The following is a 24,953-nucleotide window of genomic DNA, read 5'->3' as shown; positions in this document are numbered from 1 at the left end:
TTACATTTCAGGCCTTAAAGTGAGCTTTTAATTCCTAGTTTATAATGTGAACTGGAAGGGGAACCAGAGATGATTTGAACCAATCCTATTTTATAGATGAGAGAACTGCAGCACAGAGACGTTGAGTGACTTATCCAAGCTCACACAGCTTTCAGTGACAGAAAGGAGACTAGAGTTAGGTCACCTGATCAGCAGGCAGGAGGTCTTACTACTGGCACATACTGCTTTACCCCGCAAGGGAAGGGATCTATAGTGGCTAAGAGCACAGGCCCCTAGAGTCATACAGACCTGGATTCAAGTCCCAGCTTTGCCACCTTCTACAGATGTGGGTCCAGGAAAGTTAACTTCATCATTTCTAAGCCTCAGTTTCTTTGTCTATAAAATGGGAATCATGTGGTGTGCTGGAACCAGCTTGAACTGGCCTGTAGAGTCAATTGTTATTTTCAGGAATTTCACAAACCCGCTGACTTCACACTGGCAGATTGAAAATCAGCCACTGTGTATGAAATTGACAGATGCTGTAGCATTTGTAATCAGAGCCTCCCGCTTCTGCCCCACCCAGAGCAGAGCCTGACACGTGTATACAGTGGTGCCATGTCGTGGTCAAGAGCACGACCCAGCAGTCCCCAAATCTTCAGGCCAGAGTTAGTTCAGCCACTTCCAGCGGTGTGACCTTGGGTAGTTACTCAAGGTCACTGGTGGTAATGGAAATTGCTGACTCTTCCTGAGTGCTTCCCATAGACCCGGTACTGTTCTGGGGCTTTCCGTGTAAATCAGAAAACCACCAGGGACTATCATTCTCCCCATTTTGCAGTTAAAGAAAGTGAGACAGAAAATTTGAGTAACTTGCCCAAGGCCGTGCAGTCAGTGAAGGAAGGAGGCTCCATTCAATTCCCAGCATCTGCTCTTGGTCACCACCCTGTCTCGTTGAGGTTCATCTTCCTTCTTTGGAAGATGCCAGGAATAGCAACCCTGACCTCAAAGGCTGTGGTTAGGGTGGGATGTGATAACGCCTGTGCTGTTTACACAGGGCCTTCACGTGGCAGGGCCTCAGTTGACGTCCTCTTACTGCTGGTAAGCACTGAGGAAATGTCACTGTCAATCGTTACTATGATGATTGCACTAAAATCTTCCCAGCCGAGGGACCGTGACTCAGTTTGACCAAGGAGATTAAAGCAACATTTGCCAGCCGAGCCATTCATCCACTCCAGCTGGGGTTGAGAAGATGAGTGGCTGGCAGGCTGGGTGGTCCAGGCATCTGGCGGTGCACCCCAGAGAGGATGCTGGGGCTCTCTTCAAAGAGGGAGAGGTTGAAAATTTCCGCGGGCTGTCCTGATTGCTTGAGCAATGTAGAGGGCAGGTTCTGAGGCTACCAACATGAGTGAGACCTGATCCCTTCCTTTAAGATTCTCATCGTAATACAGTCGGCCCTCCACATACAGGAGTTCTGAATCCAGATCCAGTTGCTTGAGTCCGCGGGTGCGGAACAGAAGACCAACTGTACTGCACCATTTTGTATAAGGGACTCGAGCATCCGTGGATTCTGGTACCTGAGGGCGTCCTGGAACCAGTCCCTTGCAGATACCGAGGAACGACTGTATAACAACAGTAAGCATCTGTCAGTGCTCCCTGTTTCCTAACACTGCATGATGCGTTTTCGATACGTGACCCCGTTGGATCATACGAGCCTGTGAGGTACAGTGATCATTTTACACAGGAGTAAACTGAGGTTCAGGTCGATGAGTGACTTGCCTCGGTGTTCAAGGAATAAATATTGGAGCCGGGATTTGAACTTAGGTGACTCCGGAGCTCAGTACTTCCTCATTACCTGGAAGTGCCTCTGAGAAACAAGTCAGGGCCATCGGTAACTATGATACAAGGTGAAAATTAGTGGGACCAAAGGAGAACGGTCTGTTCATTTCAAGCAGCAGCAAATCTGACTGTGGCGACCTTAAGGGAAATGGTAAATAAAATAATAGATCCACTTACTAAATGCTGGGCTCTAAACCCTTCCCATATATTAACCCATTTATTTCATCAATTATATATGACAGGTGCTCTTACTGTCCCTATTGTACAGATGAGAAAACGGCCGTCAGGGAATTAGCGAACCTGCCCAAGGTCACACAGTAAATGGCAGAGCCAGGCTTCATACCAGGCTCTCTGGGAGAAAAAGAGGGCAGTATAGAAAGGGTAGTGGAGTAGTTCATAAAAGCAAAGGAAGAAATGAACCCTGAAGGCTCCCAGGCAGCTCTGGGATCCTTTGGAGCAGATCTCCACAAACTTCTTTCTAGAGCAGCACTGTCCAGCAGAAGTATAACAGCCACTTATGTCATCTGAAATCACCTAGTGGCCACATTTAAAAAGACTAAAAAGAACCAGATGAAATTTATTCTGTACTATTTTTTTAATCTAATATAACTAAAATGTTATTTCCGTGTGTAATCATCAGAAATTATTAGTGTGAAATTTTACATCTTCTTTCCACGCTAGATCGTGGCCTCCATTGTCTGTTTCACGCTTACAGCACAGCTCAGGTCGGAGTAGCCATAGTTCAGGCGCTCAGTGGCCACGGGAGGCTGGTGGTGTCTGTTCTCACAGCGCAGCACTAGAACAAGAAGATGGTTTGACTTGGATCCAAGGACATGGGGTTGCTTTCTTCCTCTCTCTCCATTCCAGTTTCAAAGTTCCAGGACACAGGGAATCCAGTGGGCCCGCACCTGGGGCTGGGTGTCTTGGGCAGGTACTGTCAGTCACCCCCAGAAGGCGTGGCCCTGTTTGATCTGGACAGTTACTTCAGTTGGCTTTGGCCTCAGGATGTAATCCCAGTGCTGGGGGAAAGGAGAGAGGGAGAGATGAGATGGAGGATTTAGTTCCTGACGTGTTTCTGCCCACACTGGTGACTCTGCCAGATTCCTTGGCTCTGGTGCCCCTTTGAACTGGCGCAGGGATTAAACTAGGCAGATGGGTCGGTGCACGGAGGCTGAAGGTCAGATCAGCTTGCAGACACATCTGGAAGAAAGGCTGTACATCCTAGTGGGGGAACCCGCTGGGGAATAGCTCCAACTCCCCACCATCCAGGGCTCTCTCAATGGCCCCTCACACATTCTCGAGGCCCATGGCAGAGGTCCCCTTCAGCACCAGGCCCTACGGAGGCCCCGGCCACCCCTGGATGGTCCAGGTGACTACACTACCTGCACTTCAAGCTTGTGTGATAGAGGAAGTTGGTTTCTGTGTGGCAACAGAGTGCTAACAGAGACTGCTTATCTGCAGCACGGAGAGGCCGGCCGCCCCTCATCTTCTGGTGGGAATGGGGGCTGGGACTTGCCTCCTGTGACATTTGTGAAGTGTGTCGGGACCATTTGGGCCACCAGGGACACAACCCCAGCTCAGCCTTCCTTTATAGGAGATGGGAGGAGAGATTCTGGCTCAGGGAACTAAGAATCCCTGGAGTTTCCCCAGCTTCAGGCACAGCTGGATCCAGAGGCTCGAGGCTTGTTCTCAGGGCCACCTTTCTTTCTCCATCCCTCAGATAGACTCTGTCGTTAGACAGCCAGCTCTCACAGCCTGGCACTCTGTATTCACTTTCGATTGCTCCGTAACAATCACAAATTTAGCAGCTTAAAACAACACCCCTTCATTATCTTGCACTTTCCAGGTACAGCCGAGCTGGGTGCTCTGGGTCCCACCAAGTTAAAATCAAGGTGTGGGCTGGGACTTTGATCTCATCTGAGGCTTGGCGTCCTCCTTCAGACTTCCTGGTTATTGGCAGAATTCGGTTCTGTGTGGTTGTAGACTGAGCCCTCAGCTCCTAGAGGCCTCCCGCAGTTCCTGCCTTGTGGCTTTCTCTACAGATGGCAGTTTCTTCAGGGTCAGCTTGAACCTGAACTGGAGAGTGTCTGCTGTTGCTCCTGACCTCTGACTTTGAAATCCTCTTTTAAATGGCTCACCTGATGAGGTCAGGCCCACCCAGGATAATCTCCCTTTCGGTGAACTCAGAGTAACTGATGTGGGACTTAATTACATCTGCAGACACCCTTTATGTTTTCATTAATGTAACCTAATCATGAGAGTGATGTCGGATCCTCTACACATATCCCACCCACTCAAGGGGAGGGGATTGATTGTTCAGGGAGGGTAAACTGGGGGTGGGGTGTGCACCAGTCTTGGGGACCATCTTAGAATTGGATCTCCCACATCCCCCATGGGGGAGGACTCTGATTGGGTGGTTTGGTCACATGGCCATCTCTGAGCCCGTCACCTGGCCAGCGAGAGGAGGAGTTACTCTAGTGGGCGGGGGGTGTCAAATGCCCAGGGTGAGCCCCACCCAAACCACAGCCAAAGAGGTTCAAATAAGTGGGAGGGATGCTAAATAGACAGAAATAACAGATGCATCCTATGGGGCCCCTCCAAAACCTAAGACTGTGAGAAAGTGTGGATTTTCATAAGTGAGGGCTTTTTTTTTTTTTTTTTTTTTGCAATATGCGGGCCTCTCACTGCTGTGGCCTCTCCCGTTGCGGAGCACAGGCTCCGGACGCGCAGGCCCAGCGGCCATGGCTCAGGGCCCAGCCGCTCCGCGGCATGTGGGATCTTCCCGGACCGGGGGCACAAACCCGTGTCCACCTGCATCGGCAGGCGGACTCTCAACCACTGCGCCACCAGGGAAGCCCTAAGTGAGGGCTTTTAAGGGCAGCAGGTGTAAGAAAGGAAATGCCCCTACCTCTCTTCCTTCCTTCCTTCCTCCCTTCCTTCCATCAATAGATGTATTAGACTTACATCTGACAGACCTGAGTTCTAATCCAGACTTGACCAAGTGTAAGGAGGCCTTCATCTCTTCAATAAACATTTACTGAGCACTTAGGGCACTAGTGCTGTCATAGGGACCACTTGCTATGTGACCTTGGGAAAGTTACTTGACTCTTCTGAGCCTTAGTTTTCAGTGGGGGAAATGGGGATAAAAGCCCAAGAGCATAGTCGTCAAGAAGGCACAATCTGGAGCCAGCCTCCTTAGGTTCATACGCCATAAAGTGCTTTTACTCATAACACTTTCGACCCCAAATGTGTGGGGTATTTTCTCCACACCAGCAAATTCTCCATTTCTCTAGACACCAACTGGGAGTCCTGCAAGTCTGTTCGATTCTGATACTAACTGCTTGGCGTTAGCTCAGACCCCACAGGTTAAGGGCTCAGTCCCATAAGCCTGCCCCCACTTCAGATGCCCAGTACAAGTCCCAGATTGTCAACCCACCCTTCTGACCCACCCAGCTCTAAATCAGGGGTTCGCACGACCTCTTCCTCAGGTTCCCTAATTTGCTAAAATGGCTCACAAAACTCAGGAAGGCACTTACTATTATCAGTTTATTATATAGAATACAACTCAGAATGGCCAAATGGAAGAGATGCTTAAGGCAAGGCATTCGGTGGGTTGAGGGGGGAGAGCGTCCATGCCCTCTCCAGGGGTACCATGTTCCCAGTGCCTCAATGTGTTCACCAACTCAGAAGCTCTCTAAACCCTGTTATAAACCCTCTCCCCTTCCCAGACGATGGGGGTTGTGGCTGAGAGTTTCAACCCTCTAATCTTGCCTTGGTCTTTCTGGTGACCAGCCTCCATCCTGAAGCTGTTTTGGGACGCCCAGCCTAAATCAGTTATCTTATTAGCATACAGAAGATTCTCTCAGAGATCCCAAGAGTTTTAGGAGATGTATGCCAGGAACTGGGGACAAAGACCAAATATGTATTTCTCATTGTATCACACCCTGGCTCTGCTCCCTGCTCACTATGTGAGGTCAGGCACAAGTCTTAACCTCCCAGTGTCTCAGTTTACTCATATGTGCAATGAGGATAATAATAGTCCCTCTCCCAGAGGGTTGTGGGAAAGATTAAATGGGAAAATAAAGGAAAGGGCTCAGAACTCAGGGCCTGGCACATGGTGTGTCCTCAGTCGTGTTGGTTATATCATCATCATCAACATCATCAACATCACCATCATCACCATCATCATCATCGGCATCATTATCATTATCAACGGGTTCTTTTGAGAGCTGCATGAGATAATACATGCCACATGCCCCACCCCACAGAAGTATTCAGTTAATATTTTCTACTGCGGTTGTTCATTTATTTAGCAAACATGTTAGCAGGGTTTCCCATGTGCCAGCTCTAGTGCAGACTCTCAGTCTAGATGGAAAGTCTAGACAGTTAGAACCCAGTGTCCTAAGTTGTGCTCTGCGCTGGTACCTCCCTGGGCTAAAGTTCCTGGGGGACACGTTCACTGCTGTATGCCCAGTGCTGTGCCAGCGCCTGGCTCAGAGCAGAGCTTCTGTTTGTGGAATAAATGACCTGTTGGTAGCATTTCCTCTGAGAGTCTGAGGCCTGTGGGAGGGGCCCCTGTCCCCACTTGGGGGTGGGGTGGGAGCATGGAGGGAGGTTGGGTGGTCTGGTATGTTCCGTTTGCCTGGCACATAGTCGGACCCTACAAGGAATTTCACAGCATGAGATGGAGGGAAACTGAAGCTGGGGAGCGAAGAACTTCATAGATGGCGTTTATCCTGATTGCGGGGGGCGGGGCATGGGGGCAGGAGCCACTGAAAGATGATAAATAGCAGGGAAACCTGGCCAGGGTTGCATTTTAGGCTAATCCTCTGGGGTGTTTAGACCAGATAGGTTAGAGCTCACTCTCAACACTACTGATCTTGGGCCAGATCATTCTCTTTTAGGCGGGACCGAGTATTATTAACAGCATCTCTGGTCTCTACCCACTAGATGCCAGTAGCACCTCCTACCCCAGTTGTGACAACCAAAACTGTCTGCAGGCACTGCCAAATGTCCCCTGGGGGCACATAGCCTGGTTGAGGAGCACTGGTTGAGAGAAGTGTGAGAGCAGAGGCGGGTGGCCCTGTAACTAGTGGGCGAGGCGTCCTGCTGTGACTGAGGGCAGGGGTGGGCTCGGAGTCGAGGATATTTAGTTTTTGGAGGTGACATGAGGGACGAGGGTGTGAAGGAGGCCTCCAGGATCTTGTTCAGTTTGAGGGGCTTGCTGGCTGGGGGAGCTGGGCAGTGAGGAACAGGCGGGGATGAGAGGGGGTGGTGATGAATAGTTCATTTTGGGATGCTGGGGTTGAGGATGACCGTGGAGCATCCACTTGGAGATTTCCTGTGGACTAAAGTTAAACTCCCTAAGTGATTGTGTCTGAGCCCATCGCTTGAAACACCTGTGTTATCAGTTTTTCTGGGGCACTTGTTTAAAATACAAACTCCCAGGCCCCTCCTACGAAGAATCTGATCAAGTAGGTTTGGGGAGGCCCCGTAAATCCCCCAGGGATGCTTCTGATGAGGGCAGCTATGGAAACATGGAACTCTGTAAGCCTAGGCCTGTCCCCTGCCTGGATGGCTGGCCGACACCTCACTCATAATACGTTCAAGACTGAACTGTTGATTTCTCCCCAGACTGCTCCTCCACGCATGTTCTCCATATCCATCAGTGGTATCAGCATTTACCCCTAAACCTAGGAGTCTTATCCTTCAACCATCAGCAAACCGTGCCAGCCCTACCAACCACTTCCAGTTACCTCCACTCCAACTCTCTGGTCCAGGCCACCTTCACCTCTCACCTGGATTATCGTAACTCTCCTATGGGTCTCCCTGCTTCATCCGTTTGCCTACCTCAATATATTCTCAACACGGCAGCCAGGGAATCTAGTAAAATGAATATCGGCTCAGGTCTTTCTCCTGCTTCCAACTTTCCAGTGGTTTCCCGTCTCATTCAAGATAAAATCTAAACAAGACCCAATCCCTTCTCCCTCCAACCTGTTTTTCCCTGTTGGTGGCCTCCCTCACTCTGCTCCAGCCATACCAACTCTGTTGGGTTTCTCAAACACACCAAGCATGGTCCTGCCTCAGGGCCTTTGCACTTGCTGTCTCTGCCTGGAATGCTCTCCCTCCAGATACCTGCATGGCTCCCTCCTTTCTTCATTTAGGTCTGCCCTCAATGTCACCATCTCAGAGAGGCCTTCCTTGCCTTCCCTCTTTAAGAGCAGCCCCATCACTTTCTCTCCCCTTAGGCAGCTTTATTTTTCTTCACAGTACTTACCACTAGCAGACTTTGCAAACTGATTTCTTTATTATCTCTTCCTTCCACTACAATGTAAAGATCAAGGGGATGGGGATTTTTTCTGTCTTGTTCACTGCTGGTCCTCCAGTGCCTGGTACATAATAGATGTTCAATAAAAATATTTATGGAAGAGAAGCAAGTAAGGCAGAAAGGAAAGGAGAAGGAGGAAAGAAAACATATAAGGCTTAGGCAGGACTAGAACTCAAAAGAAATCAGCATGTTTGGGACACATAGAAAATATGATAGTTGAAACCCTAGGCATCGACAGCATTTACCAAGAAACACTGTATAATGTAAGAAGAAAAGGTGACCATGAGTTGAATTCTGGGGAAAACTGCATTTAAGGGCAGGGGAGAGGGATTAGGAACTATGAAGACCAGGAGACAGAAGCTAGAAGGAGAGGGAAGGTAGGTGAGAACCCAGTCATGTGTGGCGACAGAACTGCAAGAAGAGCTGGTCTCTGCTAGAACTTCGTGGGGTGTCTATTATGCCCCCCGTTTTCCCCAGGAGGAGAGGAAGAGAGGCTCAGAGGGGTCAGCAGCATGTCCAAGACCACACAGTGAGTACGTGGTGGAGCTGGCATTGGGTTGTAGGGCTGTGACTCCGTCCTACTTATACCACCACTGTATCAGTTTCCTGTGGCTGCTGTAACAAGTGACAACAGATCGGGTGGCTTAAAACAACAGGAAAGTGTTCTCTCCCAGTTCTGGAGGCTGGAAGTCCAAAATCAAGGTGTCAGCAGGGTCAGGTTCCTTCTGGAGACCATGAGGGAGATTTGGTTCTATGATCTTTTTGAGGGACACCATTCAACGCATACCAGCCACCTTACCTCCAAATACTGGGGTGGGAAAGAGAGGTAAGGGCGAACATAGAAGGTGCAGCCCTGCCCCGGAGAAATGATAGTACATGAAAAGTAAAATAGCCTCAGAAAAGAGTTTGTTACAAGAGGTGCAGAGAAGTGAATAATTACAGCATGAGTGGAAGGCGGGGGTCAGAAGGAGAGACAGCTTCCATCAGAGGAGGAAGGAGGTGCAGCCAGAGAGATCTTTTAAAAATGCACGTCGAATTAGGTGATTCTGTCTAAAGCCTTCTGTGGCTCCCTAGTCCTCAGGATAAGTCCAAACTCCTTACCTGGCAGCAAGGCATGAGCTGACCTGCTTTTTCCCCCAGCCTCAGCTCTGCACCTTGCCCTCTACCCCAGCCCTTCCCCCTTTCCTTGTCCGTATAGGCCTTTTCCACTGTTCAGTGGACCTGCTCCTTGGCCCTCTAACTAACTCCTGTCCCTACTTCTGCAGGGGAGTCTTAGGAAAGTCGGTTGCCACAGCACCCTGTTATTCTTCATAGCACACACCACAGTGCTAATTAAATCATCTCATTATTAATTAGTTCTGCATAATAATTCATTAAATAATGTTTACTATCAGGAACTGCATTACAGCGACCTTGACCGTCTTGCTTACTGCTGTGTCCTTTGTGTCTAGCATGACTGCCCAGTCAACATATAATTATTGAGCACCTACTCTATGCTAGCCCTGTGCCTGACATGTGGTAGACACTCTATAAATATATGTGGACTGGCAGGTTGGGTCGGGGAAGGTCTAATTAGCTAAGACACAGAGAAGCAGAGGGGGGCTTTCTGTGCAGAAGTAGGATGAACAGACGAAAGAAGGGTCTGGGGCTGGACCCTGCTGACTCGAAAGCCCTCCCTTGGCTGGCAGAGCTTCTCCCAGCCACTTCCCTGCAAGTGCCCTGGCCCATCCTGGATGCTGCTGCTGCTGCTTCTACTAAAGGGTCACTCTCCCTAACTGTCCACTGTTGGTCCTTCATTATGGACACTGGGTAGCTGGAGACAGGGCTTCGTGTCTGCCATTCAGGTTTGGGTTGATAGTGTTGCATATTATGGCGGCATCTCTGCTAGAACAGCTGTCTTTGCTACAAGATGCTCACTGGGGGCCCAATTTAGAATAGAGTCAGTATCTCACTCTTTCAAGATGCTTGAGTGGATCTGAAGTAGGTTGATCTAATTTGGACAGCCATTGAGCACTAGACATAAACTCTCATACATCAGAAGATTGAGCCTCTCTCCCATCTTCCCTGGAAGGTTTAGCTTCATACACAGGATATAAACAAATGTTTCTCTTGGCCAGCATTCACCCAGGGTCTGTTCTATACCTGGAGAGATGGACGGAAGTAACATAAAATCACTACCCTTGACAGCCTTATGGGCAGAAAGATAGGAGAAAAGAGGGTCACTACCTCAGAAATGAAAACAGAGCCTTACCTCACACCATACACCAAAACCAAGTCCAGATGGTCCAAGGACTTTTTGAAAAGCCAAACTTTAAGTTTTAGAAGGAAAAAAAGGAGAATATCTTTATGACCTAAGAATAGCAAAGCATTTCTGAAAAAGTCATAAAGTGTGAACCATAGATGAAAAAGATAAATGCATTCTACCACTTTATAAACTTCTGCTCATCAGAAAACATGGTAAAAAAAATGTAAAAACAAGCCACAGACTGGGAAAACTATATACATGTATAAGTTTGCTAGGGCTGTTGTAACAAAGTTCCACAAACTGGCTTAAACAACAGCAATTTACTGTTGCACAGTTCTGGAGATCCAGATGTTGACAGGGCCACGCTTCCTCTGAAGGTTCTAGGAAGGGTCTATTCCAGGCCTCTCTCCTGGCTTCTGGTAGTTCCTTGGCTTGTGGCAGCCTGACTCCAGTCTTCACATAGCATTCTCCTTGTGTACATGTCAGTGTCCAAATTTCTCCCTCTAATTGGATTAAAGGCCCACCCTACTCCACTATGACCTCATCTTAACTAATTGCATCTGCAACAACCCTATTTTCAAATAATGTCTCATTCTCAGGCACTCAGGAATGGGACTTAAATGTACAAATTTGGGGAAGGGCACAATTCAACCCATAACATATAACTGGTGAGTAATTTCATAGCCATAATATTTAAAGGCCTTCTTATAAATCAGTAGATGCCCAATAGAAAAATGGGCCAAAAGGGACTTCCCTGGTGGCCGGGTGGTTAAGACACCACACTTCCAATGCAGGGGGCCGGGATTTGATCCCTGCTCAGGAAACTAGATTCCACATGCATGCCACAACTGAGAGTTCGCATGCCACAACTAAGGAGCCCACCTGCTGCAACTGAGAGACCCAGTGCAACCAAATAACTAACTAACTAACTAAATAAATAAAAGAGAGACACCTAGTTTTCTTTAAAAAGAAAAAAAGTCAAAAGAAATGAACAGGGTTTTCATAGAAGAGAAAAAAATGAATAGCTGATACTCAGGCCTTTTTTTTTTTTTTTTTTGCGGTACACGGGCCTCTCACTGATGTGGCCTCTCCCGTTGCGGAGCACAGGCTCCGGACGTGCAGGCTCAGCAGCCATGGCTCACGGGCCCAGCCGCTCCGTGACATGTGGGATCTTCCTGGACCAGGGCATGAACCCGTGTCCCCTGCATCGGCAGGCAGACTCTCAACCACTGCACCACCAGGGAAGCTCGATACTCAGTCCTTTTAGCAGTCAGGGAAATACAAACTAAATCCATAGTAAGATATCCAGTGGACAGGAATAATTAGAAAGCCTGACAGTAACAGACAAATACAATCCAGTGCGAAGTGTATATTGTTGACCACAGCATGGGCATATATCGAGGAGGGACATTGAACTCACACAGAAAGTCAGTGTTTCCACGTAAAAGAGGAAATATAATTAAATTGATATATGGCTAGATATTCAATCAAAGAAATGCAACCACACTGATCCCACATCCATTTGTCAAAATGTTAATACCTGGTGCTGGTGATATTGGGTGATACTCCTGTCCTCTCCCTCTCCTGGTGGCTGTGAGGTTAGTTCAGCCCTTTTCACAAACAGTCTGGCAGTTCATTACTGAATGACAGAAAAATATCTGGATATATTTGATATGTTTTAATATATTCTTTGACCCAGTGATCTCACCCCTGGGTTTTATTAGAGGGATGTAATCTAAAAGAAAAGTGCCAGAGTGCCCTATTTTAGACCATTAAAAGTAACCTAAGTACCTAGCAATAGGAAAATGGTTAAAATAAATTGCAGTATTTCAGCCTAATGGAATATTCTAAGTAGACTTTACAAATGATACTTGTGATGGAAAGTATCACTTGGAAAATGTGTATGTCTGTTTATTTACGTTTTAAAATGGTCGGGGGTGGTATTTCGGAATTCACCTGTGCTGTCAATGCAGCTATGCAAATATTGTTTTGATTATTGACAAGGACTGGAAAAGAATCTGAAAGCTGGGCGGTGGAGAAAAGAAAGCATTTGATGAAATGTGTAACATGCTGGGATTGTGGTTGGATTTTGCTTTTTTAAAAAATCCATTCCTATTTTAATGTTGTTTGTGCAGTAAATTAAGAGACAAAGGGTTTCTTCTGACTCACAGGAGCAAAGACCGTGGGCGCACAGCAGCTATGTTTGGGCATCATTCAAAGTACGTGCACACATCCGAAACCCCCTCTGCTAGGTGAGCAAGAGCCAGGGTGCCATTAGAAGCACTTCAAAGGAAGTATGTCAGGAGGAGAGCTGGGCTGTTATTTTCCCCAGAACGTGCCTTCTGTCCCAAATGGTTTTCCTTGATTTCCTTTTTATTGATTAGAACTTAGCTGTGTTCAGAGGCTGCAGAGAGACAGACTTTTTCTCTGGGTGGAGGGTGGAGCAGCGTTTGCACAAGCCAGCTGCCGGGGGGCTGGCAGGGTGGCTTCTGGATTCATCTGAGTAATTTACGGACGGTCTATTTCAGTTCTCCCAAGCCCACCCCACGTGATTCAAGCAAATGAAGCTCGTCAGGCTCTTAAAAAGGAAAAGAGGCCTATTTGTGATGTTGTCTTGAAACGGGAAAAGGTAGAAGTGTCACCAGTCACCCAGGTCCTTCTCCCACCTCAGCTTCAATTCTCTGGAGGTTGGGTAGGACAGGCGACAGACACTGTGCTGATGACCCCTCTCGGACCAGGATGTGGTGCAGGAAGCCTCCATGTTGGGGCCACACAGCTTGTTCTCATGGCCCCTGGACTGTAGTTGTTCCACGTGCTCGGAATATAGTGGTGGAGAGACGGCCACTGTCTTTGCCTTTATGGAGAACAGGAAAACATCCGACAAGGACAAGTGCCACGAAAGAAATAAAACAAGGTGATGTGATAGTAAGTGATGGAGGCAGGGGGCTCTTGTCCACTGGGTGGTCATGGAAAGCCTAGAAGAGGTGACATTGGAGTTGAGATTCCCAGGCTAAGGGAACAGCAAGCCTTGGGCTAGGAACGGTCTTCTGTTTTCAAGGGATAGAAGGCAGAGGTGGCCGCTGGATGAGGTCTGAGACGTAAGCAGGGGTCAGATTATTTATATCCTGGTAGACAAGTGGTTCTCAACTGGGCGCTTTTACACTGAGGGGACCTTTGGCAATGTCTAGAGACATTGTTTGTAAGGAGAATCCTCACTAATTTATTTTAGAAATCCAAATTATTAACCCTCTTTGGCTACTTTATTATTAGTAGCAAGCTACTCGGGACTTTATGTTATGAAATCAAGAACGTTCAGGATCAGAGCAGCAAAAGGTGCCAGGGCTGCAGTGAAGGGTCCCCTGTTCCATCAGTGTGCAGTGTGCCTCCCTGCAATATTTGCTGGACAAAACCCTACTTATCTTTCTTTTTTCTAGCTTTATTGAGATAATTGCTATAGAACATTGTGTAAGTTTAAGGGGTGCAGTGTGATGACATGGATAGATGTGTACATTTTGAAGTGACTACCATGATTAGCTTCGTTAACACACCCTATCTGTCTGTTAGGGATTAACTCAAATGCATCCTGAGTGAAGCCTTCCCTAATCATGCCCCTCCCAAGAGTGGGTTGTGCTTCAGTCTTGCACTAGGTCTGGTTCATATGGCTCATTAACAGTTAGGACCTGTAATATTTTTGTAATTGAGGTGAAATTCACATAACATCAGTTTAACCATTTGAAAGTGTACAATTCAGGGCTTCCCTGGTGGCGCAGTGGTTGAGAGTCCGCCTGCCAACGCAGGGGACGAGGGTTCGTGCCCTGGTCCTGGAAGATCCCACGTGCCGCGGAGCAACCAAGCCCGTGAGCCACAACTACTGAGCCTGCGCGTCTGGAGCCTGTGCTCCGCAACAAGAGAGGCCGCGACAGTGAGAGGCCCACGCACCGCGATGAAGAGTGGCCCCCGCTTGCCACAACTAGAGAAAGCCCTCGCACAGAAACGAAGACCCAACACAGCCAAAAATAAATAAATAAATTAATTAATTTTAAAAAAAGTGTACAATTCAGTAGCATTTAGTACATTCTCAACATTGTGTGACCATCACCTCTCTCTACTTCCAGGACATTTCTATCACTCCGAAGGAGACTCTGTACCCACTAAGCAGTCACTCCCCATTTCCCCCTCCTCCCACATCCTGGCAACCACTAATCTACTTTTTGTCTCTATGGATTTACCGATCCTGGATATCTCATGAATGGGATTACACAAGATGTGGTTTTGTGTCTGGCTTCTTTCGCCTAGCATCATGTTTTTAAGGTTCATCTACACAACATTGTATCATGTATCAGTACTTCATTCCTTTTTATGACTGAATAATATTCCATCGTATGGGTAGACCACATTTTGTTCATCCATTCATCCACTGATGGAAGTTTGGGCTGTTGCCACCTTTTGGCTACTGTGAATAGTGCAGCTGTGAAATTCATGTGCACATATTTCTGTTCTCTTGAGTATATACCTAGGAGTGAAATTGCTGGATCATATGGTATCTGTATGTTTAACCTTTCATGGAATGGCCAAACTGTTCAGAGTTTACAGCAGAGCAGCTGTACCATTTTACATGCCCACCAGCAATGTACAGGATTCCAGTGTCTCCACATCTGTGCCAACACTTGTTATTTTCTGTTTGTTTTTTTAATAATCATCCTTGTGAGCATGAGGCCCCTGGCATTTTTATTTTTTTATACCTTCCCTAGTCTTCCCCAACAGACTGACTTGTTGATGGCTGGGATTATGCTTTAATTGGCAGCAACATGGTGTGAGAGTTAATGCAGGGGCTGAGCTCGCATTCTGTCCTTCTTTATGATTTCTTGAGTCACGTGGCTTCTCTGAGCTGGAATCCCTTCATCTGTAAAATGGAAATTTCTAGGGCTATTGAGGGGAAGAAATGAGATTGAGCCTTAACTTGCCGGGGTCAGTGCCTGGCCTAGGGTGATTTCTCCATAAAGGTTTGCTGTAATTACCATGTTCATGACTTTCCAGGCCCAGGCCCCCGTAACTGTTGAATAAATGTTTGTTAAGTGAATCAGCCCTTCGATATTGCTCTATTAGCCTTCTTTTCTATTTCTACCAACTGTTCCCCAAATTCCAGACAGCTCTCTTGCAAACTGATCACTCCCAAGACAGAGAGAAAGAGTGGCTCGATCAATGGAACGGCTTCCCTGGAAAAATAGAACATGAAAACCTTGATATGCTTGTGTTGGGGGTGGAGTACCGGGAGAGCACGGGAAGACGAAAAGAAGCTTTTAGATGACAAGCAACCTTCTTAGAAAGGTGATGACACCAGGAAGCTGCCTCGTTGAGGGTTCAGTCAATGGCCTCAGGGGAGGGAAAGAGCAGCTCTCTAGCTCTCTCCACTCCAGAAAGCACTCTCCACTTAGAGAGGGCCTGAGGGCCACTTAGGCTCTGAGCACTCAGGAGCTGTCCTCAGGCCCCTCTCTCTCCATCCATCTCTTGACCTGGCAACCGGGGCTGAGATCAGCCTCTGGGCAGCTTTCTCTGGCTCCGGGGACCCTTCCAGAAACCACCTCTTCTCACCCTCCAGCCACACTGGCCTTCCCTCTGTTCTTGAACACACCGGCTTGGTTTCTCCCTCTTTTCACTTGCTGTTCTCTCTGCCTGGCGTGTCCCCCACCTCCAAGCTCACCTCACGGAGAGGCCTCACCCTCCGACCACCCTGGCTCACATAGCGGTCCCCATGTGTGCCCCATTGGTCACCACTCTCTTGCCTAACTTTTCTTGCTTTCTTTTTTAATATTTATTTTGTGTTTTTAAGTGAAATAGTTCTAACGTAAAACAATATAACAAACACCCGTGTACCCGTCTCCCAGACTTGACAAGGGCTAATGTTCTGCGTTACTTGCTTACTTTAGATCTTTCCTTTTAATCAACTTTATTGAAGTATAATTTACATACAATAAATACATTTAAAATACATAGTTTATTGATTTGGGGGCAAATGCACCTGTGTAACCACTACCACAATCAAGATACAGAATATTTCCATATCCCCAGAAAGGCCCCTCACCTCCCGTACCCTGCAGGAGTTTTCTTCCTGATATTCAACATTATCTGAAATCACCTCATTCATGACTTTTTTAGTCTGTTTCCTGTCTGTCTTCACCGCCAGAGTGTATGTTCAAAGGCAGGGACCGTATCCCATTCCCAGTCCAGGCACGTAGTAGGCCCACAAGCAATCTATGGAAGCCATGATATTGTCTTCATTATCCTTGTGTGTACACATCCCGACACACATGTCTGAGGATATCTGTGGGCTAAGTTGCTGGGGATGGAACTATTGGGTTAAAGAATATTTACTCTTTTCTTGTTATCACAAAAGAGACATCTACCCCCGTTTCTCTTGTCTATCCAGGGTTTCTCAACCTCAGCACTGTTGCCATTTGGGGCTGGATCATTCTTTGTTTGGGGTCCGGGACTTACACTAGATTTGGATAATCCTACAAAGGGAAGGGTGCCAGGAGCATCCCTGACCCCAGTTGTGACAACCCAGAATGTCTCCAGACATTGGCAAATGTCCCCTGGGGGCAAAATTGTCCCCAGTTGAGAACCACTGGTCTGTGTACGTAGGCTAATTTCTTGCCATCCTAAATTGTTCCTCAGTTGAGCCCATCCCTAAACAAACTACCGTCGACGACTAGATTGGTTGAATCCATTTTTTGCCCTGTTTATGCAGCTCAGCTGACTGAATTACAAGTCCTGATCCCTGTCTTTACAGCTACATCATCAAAGGAGATGCTGGTTTGTTTTAGAAGCAGGGAAGGCATCACTCACACTTGTAAACCTGGGAGGAACAAAAAGTCCACAGGACATGAATGACGTCTCCATGGCCTGGGCACCAGCATAATTCACAGCATTCCTTGCCTGAGGACAAATGTGTCTTCAGGGTCATGCTCTGAAGATGCGGCATCTTCCAGGCCTTCAAGAACAAGAATGAAACCCCTAGCAGATGCGTAAAGGGCTCTGAACTTCTTTGATTACTCAGGACACTGAGTTGGCCATTTCTTTCTTGAAAAATCTGCAAGCTTATGTGCCTGGAGCTGGACAGCAGGAACCTAAAAGGGTGAAGGAGGACAGGTGGGGACCCAGTGACGTGAAGAGGCAGGTCCCATCTAGAGGGCACTGCATTGTGGCCAGATGTTGCCAGGTGGGAATGTGGGCCCAGCCTTGCCAGACCTTCCTGTTTTTCAAGAAAGACAAGAAATCCAGACTTTTTTTAGTGTGAAAAAATCTTGATTCTTAAATTTTATAATTATTAGCAAGGAATTATCTGTTTAAACATGATGTGAACCAAACAGAACACATCTACAGGCTGCCAGTCTGCAACCTCTGAGTTAATTTACAAGGTTGTTTCTTGTTTGGGGACTGAGTCACTCGGTTCAGAAATCTTTTGGTTTGACTCTTCATCTAGTCAACAAATCTTTATTGAGTATCTATGGAGCATTGTTCTAGAGCTGCCACTTGGCATTAATTTGCTCAAATGACTGACATTATGGGTGTGTGATTATGGGTGTGTGAGTGGGTTGGTGGATGAAGAATGGATGGATAGATGGATGGATGGATGGATAGTTAGACAGGCAGATAGATCAACCTGATCTTTTAGAGATACGTGCTAAAATATTACAGATGAAATAATGTGATGTTTGGGAATTACTTCAGAATAATACAGGGAGTTGAACAAGGGGATAGGTGAATCAAGATTGGCCATGTGATGATAATTGTTGAAGCTGAGTGATGGTGGCTATGAGGAGGTTCCTTATACTCTTCTGCCTTCTTTTGAATATGACTGGAAATTTCCCATACTAAAAATATTTGTTTTAATGTCCTTATCAGTTAGAAATGCACTCTGAAAGAGGTATACGTAAAATGACGTCATGTCTGGGACGTGGTTTAAAATATTCAGGGGCTTCCCTGGTGGCGCAGTGGTCGAGAATCCGCCTGCCAACGCAGGGGACACGGGTTCGAGCCCTGGTCTGGGAAGATCCCACATGCCGCGGAGCAACTGGGCCCGTGAGCCACAATTACAGAGCCTGCGCATCTGAAGCCTGTGCTCCGCAACAAGAGAGGCAGCGACAGTGAGAGGCCCGCGCACCGCGATGAAGAGTGGCCCCGTTTACCACAACTAGAGAAAGCCCTCGCACAGAAACGAAGACCCAACACAGCCATAAATAAATAAAAAAATTTTTAAAATAAAATAAAATATTCAGCTAAAATTTTTCACAAGTCAGGGTATAGATGTGCTATGATCTGAATGTTTGTGTTCCCCTCCCTACCACCTGCAAATTTGCATGTTGGAATCCTGACACCCAGTCCGATGGTGTTAGAAGGTGGAGCCTTTGGGAGGGTGATTAGATCATGAAGGTGGAGCCCCCCTTGAATGGTATTAGTGCCCTTACTAAAACTCCAGAGAGCTTCCCAGCCCTCTGCTGAGGATACAGTGAGAAGTCCGCAACCCTGAAGAGGGCCCTCACCCGACCATGTAGGCACCCTGATGTCCCAGCCTCCAGAGCTGTGAAAAATAAATTTCTGTTGTTTATAAGCTACCCTGTCTGTGGTATTTTGTTATTATAGCAGCCTGTATGGACTAAGACAAGATGCAACATCCTTCAGCAAAATGTTGATAATTGGTACAATTGGGTGATGGGTATACGGAGATTCATTGAACTGGCGTGTTTAATTTGTACATGGTTGAAATTTTCTACGGTTAAAAAAATGTTTAAGGGGATAGAGAGATGGGGGCCTCTTGTTTCTAGGTACTTTTGGAAGTATGGAGTCATGCACTGGGTGCGTATGTGAATTTCCCATGAGTGTGGTAATGTTGACAGCAGAGGAATGTGTGCTCTTTAACAAGGGATGTCACAGTCTGAGCTTGCCTTGGTGAGGTGAGAAGCATGGGCTCTGTTGTGGACTCTGCCTGCAGGTTGAGAACAGATTTCTCACCTGGATGGTTTCCCTGCAGGGTGGTCTTCCTCCCTGTTACCCTGCAGGGAGGCAGAATAGCACAATGGTCAGAGAATCTGGAATCAGCCTCCCTGGCTCCAAGTACCAGCACTACCACTTTCTAGCTGTGTGTGGCCTTGGATATGTTTCTGAGCCCCTGTTTCCTCTGAGCCTCGTTATGAAGATTGAACTAATAATGACATGTTAAGTACTTAACACAGAGCTCAACATGTAGCATTTATTTACTATCGTTATTGATGCTTTTGTTCTTACTCTGTTGTGGCTGCTCTGAAACATTCTAAGAGCAGAACAAACTTTCTGAAAGAGATGGAAGAAAATAAGTGGGGACAGAGGCTAAAAGAAGTAAAAGAAAAAGGCACTCACTGTCAGCTGATCCACCCACAGAAGTCCATTTGTGAGCTGCTAGAATCAGTTTCCTGCATGATAGGTACAAAAAGAATACCAAAAAAATGCACCTTCCTGACCATATCCTTCCTTCGCAGAATGAGGTAGAACTGGGGGAGCTGCTTCTGTCACTGAATTATCTCCCGAGTGCTGGGAGACTGAACGTTGATGTCATTCGAGCCAAGCAACTTCTTCAGACAGATGTGAGCCAAGGTTCAGGTACTGTGTGGCCTCTCCTTCCCCCATTTCTTTAACAAGCCATCTATGTTTGCTTGGCACAAGGGACCTGATTTTCTTTTTCTGCATCCTGGATATTATTAATTAATACGACCCTTTGAGGGTAAAATAGCATCCAGATCTAGGATGTTAGTTCAAGAGGAAAAATAGGGGCTTCCCTGGTGGCACAGTGGTTGAGAGGCCACCTGCCGATGCAGGGGACACGGGTTTGCGCCCTGGTACGGGAGGATCCCACATGCCGCGGAGCGGCTGGGCCCGTGGGCTATGGCCGCTGAGCCTGCGCGTTCGGAGCCTGTGCTCCGCAATGGGAGAGGCCACAGCAGTGAGAGGCCCGCGTACCGCAAAAAAAAAAAAAAGAAAAAATAAACGATTGGTTGTTTCTTAGGATGAGGCAGGTAAGTGATACCATTCCAGTTACTCCATTTGAAGCAGGGGTTTGACTGAGACCAGGTGTGATAACTACTGAAATCTAGATCCTCTTTGTACACATGCAGCCCCAAAGAAGTTACTTGCCTTTCCAGATGCTATGCATGTAATGGAGACACCACACTCCAGGTGGCAGTAGCGTGCACTGACCATGTATTCTAATCTGTGAGAGCGGTGGACACACTGAGGGTCTTTTCCCAGCTCTTTTCAAGAGTAGCATAAGTCTTTATAAATCCCAACTCTGAAAAGACTGTTGTATTTAAAGTGCCTATAACACACCAATTCAAACGTGACTTTTAATGAAATAGAACAGATTACATTCCATTTGTAGGTAGCTTTCCCATGACAGCAAAGGATATTATCATGAAAGCAGCCATGTTTGCTCAGTAGTGGAAATACAGTCTTCTCTAAGTGTAATACCTAAAATAAATTATTTTTGCTATAAAGTGACAGCTGAATTTAGAAGACAACTTGTATTCTCAAAAACCACATTATAAAAACAGGTTTTGAGGGGCCAGTAGAGGGAATGGTATTAAGGCTGGAGAGTTTCAGAATCACCACAATGGGAGAGTCAGTATGATAAAATGATTAAAGGCTCCGGAGTCAAACTGCCTGGAACAAAAGCCTAGTTCTACTGCTTATAAATAATGTGGCCTTGGGGAAGTTACTTAGCCTCTATAAGCCTCAATTTCTCCATCTGAAAAATTGAGATAATAACAGTATTCATCTTACTGAGTTGTTTAAACAGATACAAAATTAGATAATGTACATGAATCTCTTTGTAAACCATAAAGTGATCTGAGAATGATAGTTATAATTCTGTTTTTCCCTGTATGGGCTGTGGGCTCACTGACATGTTAATGGGTCTCTAAGGGCAGACAACTAGGACAGGTTCTGGGTCTAGCTCCTCTTCCACTAGCCTGATCTTAAGCAAATCATTTCCTGTCTTGAGTCCTCAGTTTCTTCATCTGTAAAATGAACACAATGCCTGACACACGGGAGGAGCTCAATAAATTTTGGGTGGCTAGAGTAAGAGAGAAAAGGGTGAGCAGATAAGCAGCTGGATGGGAAAAAGGAAGAATATATAATAGATGGATAGATGGGAAAATGGATGAATGAAAAGAGGAGTGGAAACCTGGAATGGGTGGACTGATGAGAAACGAAAGGATGGGTCAGTGGTTGGGCTGTCAAGTGGATGGGAAGTTGGATGGATAGGTGGATGGATGGATGGATGGATGGATGGATGGATGGATGGATGGATGGTTGGATTGGGTTTCCTGATCTCCAACGCTATGATTCTACATCCAATTCTCAGATCCCTTTGTGAAAATCCAGCTGGTACATGGACTCAAGCTTGTGAAAACAAAGAAGACATCCTTCTTAAGAGGCACAATTGACCCTTTCTACAATGAATCCTTCAGCTTCAAAGTTCCCCAAGAAGAACTGGAAAATGCTAGCCTAGTGTTTACAGGTAGGTGGTGTTCCAGACATTGATGAACTGCAGGTGAGGCATATTCAGTGTATTGTCCTCGGGATAGAAGGTGATCTAGAGAGGGTGATGTTTAAGAACTTCACATCTGGTATTCAGCTACTTGGGTTTGAACTCACCATTTGTGGACTTGGAAAAGATTCATAGAACCACAAAGTATAATTGTTACAAATGTAAATTTTGGAGCCAGATTTCCTAGCACTTCCACATAATTACTAAAGTCTTGGGCAAGTTACTTAGCCCAGGGACTTCCAACCCCCAGTTTGCGGACCGGTACTGGTCTGCGGCCTGTTAGGAACCAGGCTGCACAGCTGGAGGTAAGCAGCGGGGGAGCGAGCGAAGCGTCATCTGCTGCTCGCATTACTGCCTGAACCATCCCCGCCATCGCTCGTATTATCGCCCAAACAACCGATCCACCCCCACCCTCCGTCTGTGGAAAAATTGTCTTCCACGAAACTGGTCCCTGGTGCCAAAAAGGTTGGGGACCGCTGACTTAGCCTCTCTGAGCCTCAGTTTCTTCCATCGATAAAACGTGAGCAATAATAGTACTTGCTTCATAGGTTTGTCATGAAGATTAAGTAAATTCTGTCTATAAGATAACAGTAAGTGCTGTGTTAGCTTTGACAATATGATGATTCAAGTGGCTTATGGTCTAATAGGGAAACATGAGAAAATAGGATCACCTAACTCTGAGAGGAGGATTTTGAAAGGCTTCCCAGAGCACATGGTATTTAAGGAGAGGCTGCAGGTGCCACACTCTGGCTGAATCTATTGTTTCCAGCATGTAATTTAATCTACCGTTTCCAGAGTGTATTAGTTATCACCCCAAACTTTAGTGGCTTAAAGTAATCAACACTTATTATCTCATAGTTCCTGTAGGTCAAGAATCCAGTCATAGATTTGCTGGGTGCTTCTGGCTGAGGTTCTCTGGCAAGGCTGCAATTAAGGTATTGGTGGGGGGCTGCAGTCTCATCTGAAGGCTCAACTGGAGGTAGGGTGGGGATCTGTTTTCAAGCTCTCTCACATAGTTGTTGGCAGGAATCGTTCCTTGCAAAATGTTGGCTTGAGACCTCAGTTCCTTCCTGGGTGTTGGCCAGTGACCTTGCCCACGTGGGCTGCTTCATAGGGCAGTGCACAACGTGGCAGATGGCTTCCATTAGAGTGGGCAAGTGAGGGAGTGAGAGAGGGTAAGCAAGATGGAAGCTCGAGTCTTTTTGTAACCCAGTCTTGGAAGTGACGTCCTGTCACTTTTGCCATATTCCACTCATTAGAAGCAACTCGCTAGGTCCAGCTCACATTCAAGGGGAGGGGAAGATACAAGGGTGTGAGCAGCTCGCTAGGTCCTGCTCACATTCAAGGGGAGGGGAGGATACAAGGGTGTGGATACTGGGAGGCAGGGATCATTGGAGCCATTTTAGAAGCTGCCTCTACCCGTACAAGGTAGTTAGTAGAAGTAATGGTTATTATTTCCTGTGTCCTTTTCACAGACCTCACCTATATTATTGCTAATATTCATCATAGTCTACCCTGTCAAGTCAACATCATCCTCATCCACTTACAGGGCAGGGGACTGTGGCCTAAAACATAAGCAATCCACCCAGGGTCTCAAGCTGGTAAGAGTCAGGATTCAAGCTCTGGTCTTGCTAGCTCCTTAAAATCAAGGGATCTCCATTTCCTCAAGCACCCAAGTAGTGCTGGCATTAAGGATCTGACATCATACTTTGAGGAGTTCTGCCCCAGAGTCATTGGAAACCTTCCTCTGTTTAGATCCAATCTAGAATCCTTGGTGCAGGTGTCCCAAGAAAGCAGGCCATGGCTGAAAAGTCCTTGCATGCAGTCCTTCCACTACACAAGCTTATTGCTTCTCTTCCCCAAGATTGCTAATGTTCCGTGCTCTAAGACCCCTCCAAGGCAGGCTGGTTCTGGGCTTTCTCAAGACCTGTCACCCAGAGAGTCTGCATCTAATCAGGGCCACCTGCCCTAGCAGATGTAATGATTTCTAATAGAGCCTGTGATGGCTTCTGTCCAGATTGAGTTACCAACAGACAAGGACCCCACTCCCTGGAAAGTTTCAGGTCAAGACAAGACAGTGATTCCACTGACTCCTTAAAAGTAGCCAGCAGGCTCTGGGAACCATACTGAAGCAAGACTGGATCCAAGTATGGAATATCGATTCCTCCATCCCTCCTGAGACTAAAGGGCTTAACCTTGCACCTTTAGATCAGGAAAGGGTTCGGGCAGGGGGTGGGTTGCATTGAGAGAGGCCGTGTGGAAAGTCCTGACACTTTTGTATTTTACTTAAAATTTTATGACAAAAGTAGCGCATGCTTGTGAGTGAGACAACTGAAGGATGTGTATGGACGGAGAAGCAGAAGAACAGAGGGGGTTCATTGCATAGCCCGGGTGTTGACTTTGTGGCCTTGGGCAAGATCTGCGAGCGAGCGTCGGTTTCCTCATCTGTAAAACAGGGATAACCATACAAGGAGACCTCAAAGGACTGTTATGTAGATTAAATGAGATCCATTCATAATCGATGCTGAGCACTGTGCCAGGGCACAAAGCAAGCCCTCAACTGTTAACTATTATTAAAAGGAAATTTTACTCTCTTCCTCACCCCTCCTTCCAGGCCCTTCTCCCGGAAGTCGCCACCTTTAACGTCCTGGTGTGTCTCACTCCACACTTTTCCCCTTGTTCACACAAACATCATCCACATATGGAAGAGTCAGTTCTTTCAAAAAGTTATTCGTTAATTCCAGAACTGTGTATTAAGCAATCCCTGCTCTTCTGGAGGTTTCTGGACCATTCTGTGAATGTCACTCTGAAACTTGCTTCTGTTTCATTAACAATAAGTGTGTCCAGTCCCTCCAGGTCAATGCAAATATGAATGGATCTAACTCTGTTTTTAATAACTGCATTATATACCGTCACATGGTATACTGTGATAAAAAGCCAAGGTTATTCATTCTAGGGGCAGGGGTAGGAGTGTGTGACAGAGCTTC

The 24,953-nt window shown here is 46.8% G+C and overlaps 1 protein-coding gene across 6 annotated transcripts in view; it reads left to right on the top strand.

The window, feature by feature from the left end:
- Positions 1–24,953, top strand: part of SYT17 (synaptotagmin 17) — an 81,918-nt gene that overhangs the window by 26,583 nt on the left and 30,382 nt on the right. For 5 of the 6 annotated variants that reach the window (XM_059038028.2, XM_067012457.1, XM_067012456.1 and 2 more), the window contains 2 exons: positions 19,901–20,021; positions 21,781–21,936. In XM_059038028.2, the coding sequence (XP_058894011.1) occupies positions 19,901–20,021; positions 21,781–21,936 (277 nt within the window). Of the gene's footprint in view, positions 1–17,175; positions 18,624–19,900; positions 20,022–21,780; positions 21,937–24,953 lie in introns of those variants that run through there. The other variant, XM_067012459.1, reaches the window with a different exon arrangement.

The sequence above is a fragment of the Kogia breviceps genome, chromosome 14 (assembly GCF_026419965.1).
Source record: "Kogia breviceps isolate mKogBre1 chromosome 14, mKogBre1 haplotype 1, whole genome shotgun sequence".
NCBI lineage: Eukaryota > Metazoa > Chordata > Mammalia > Artiodactyla > Physeteridae > Kogia > Kogia breviceps.
Note: the sequence above shows the minus strand (reverse complement) of the source record. Positions and strands in the feature narration are given on the sequence as shown.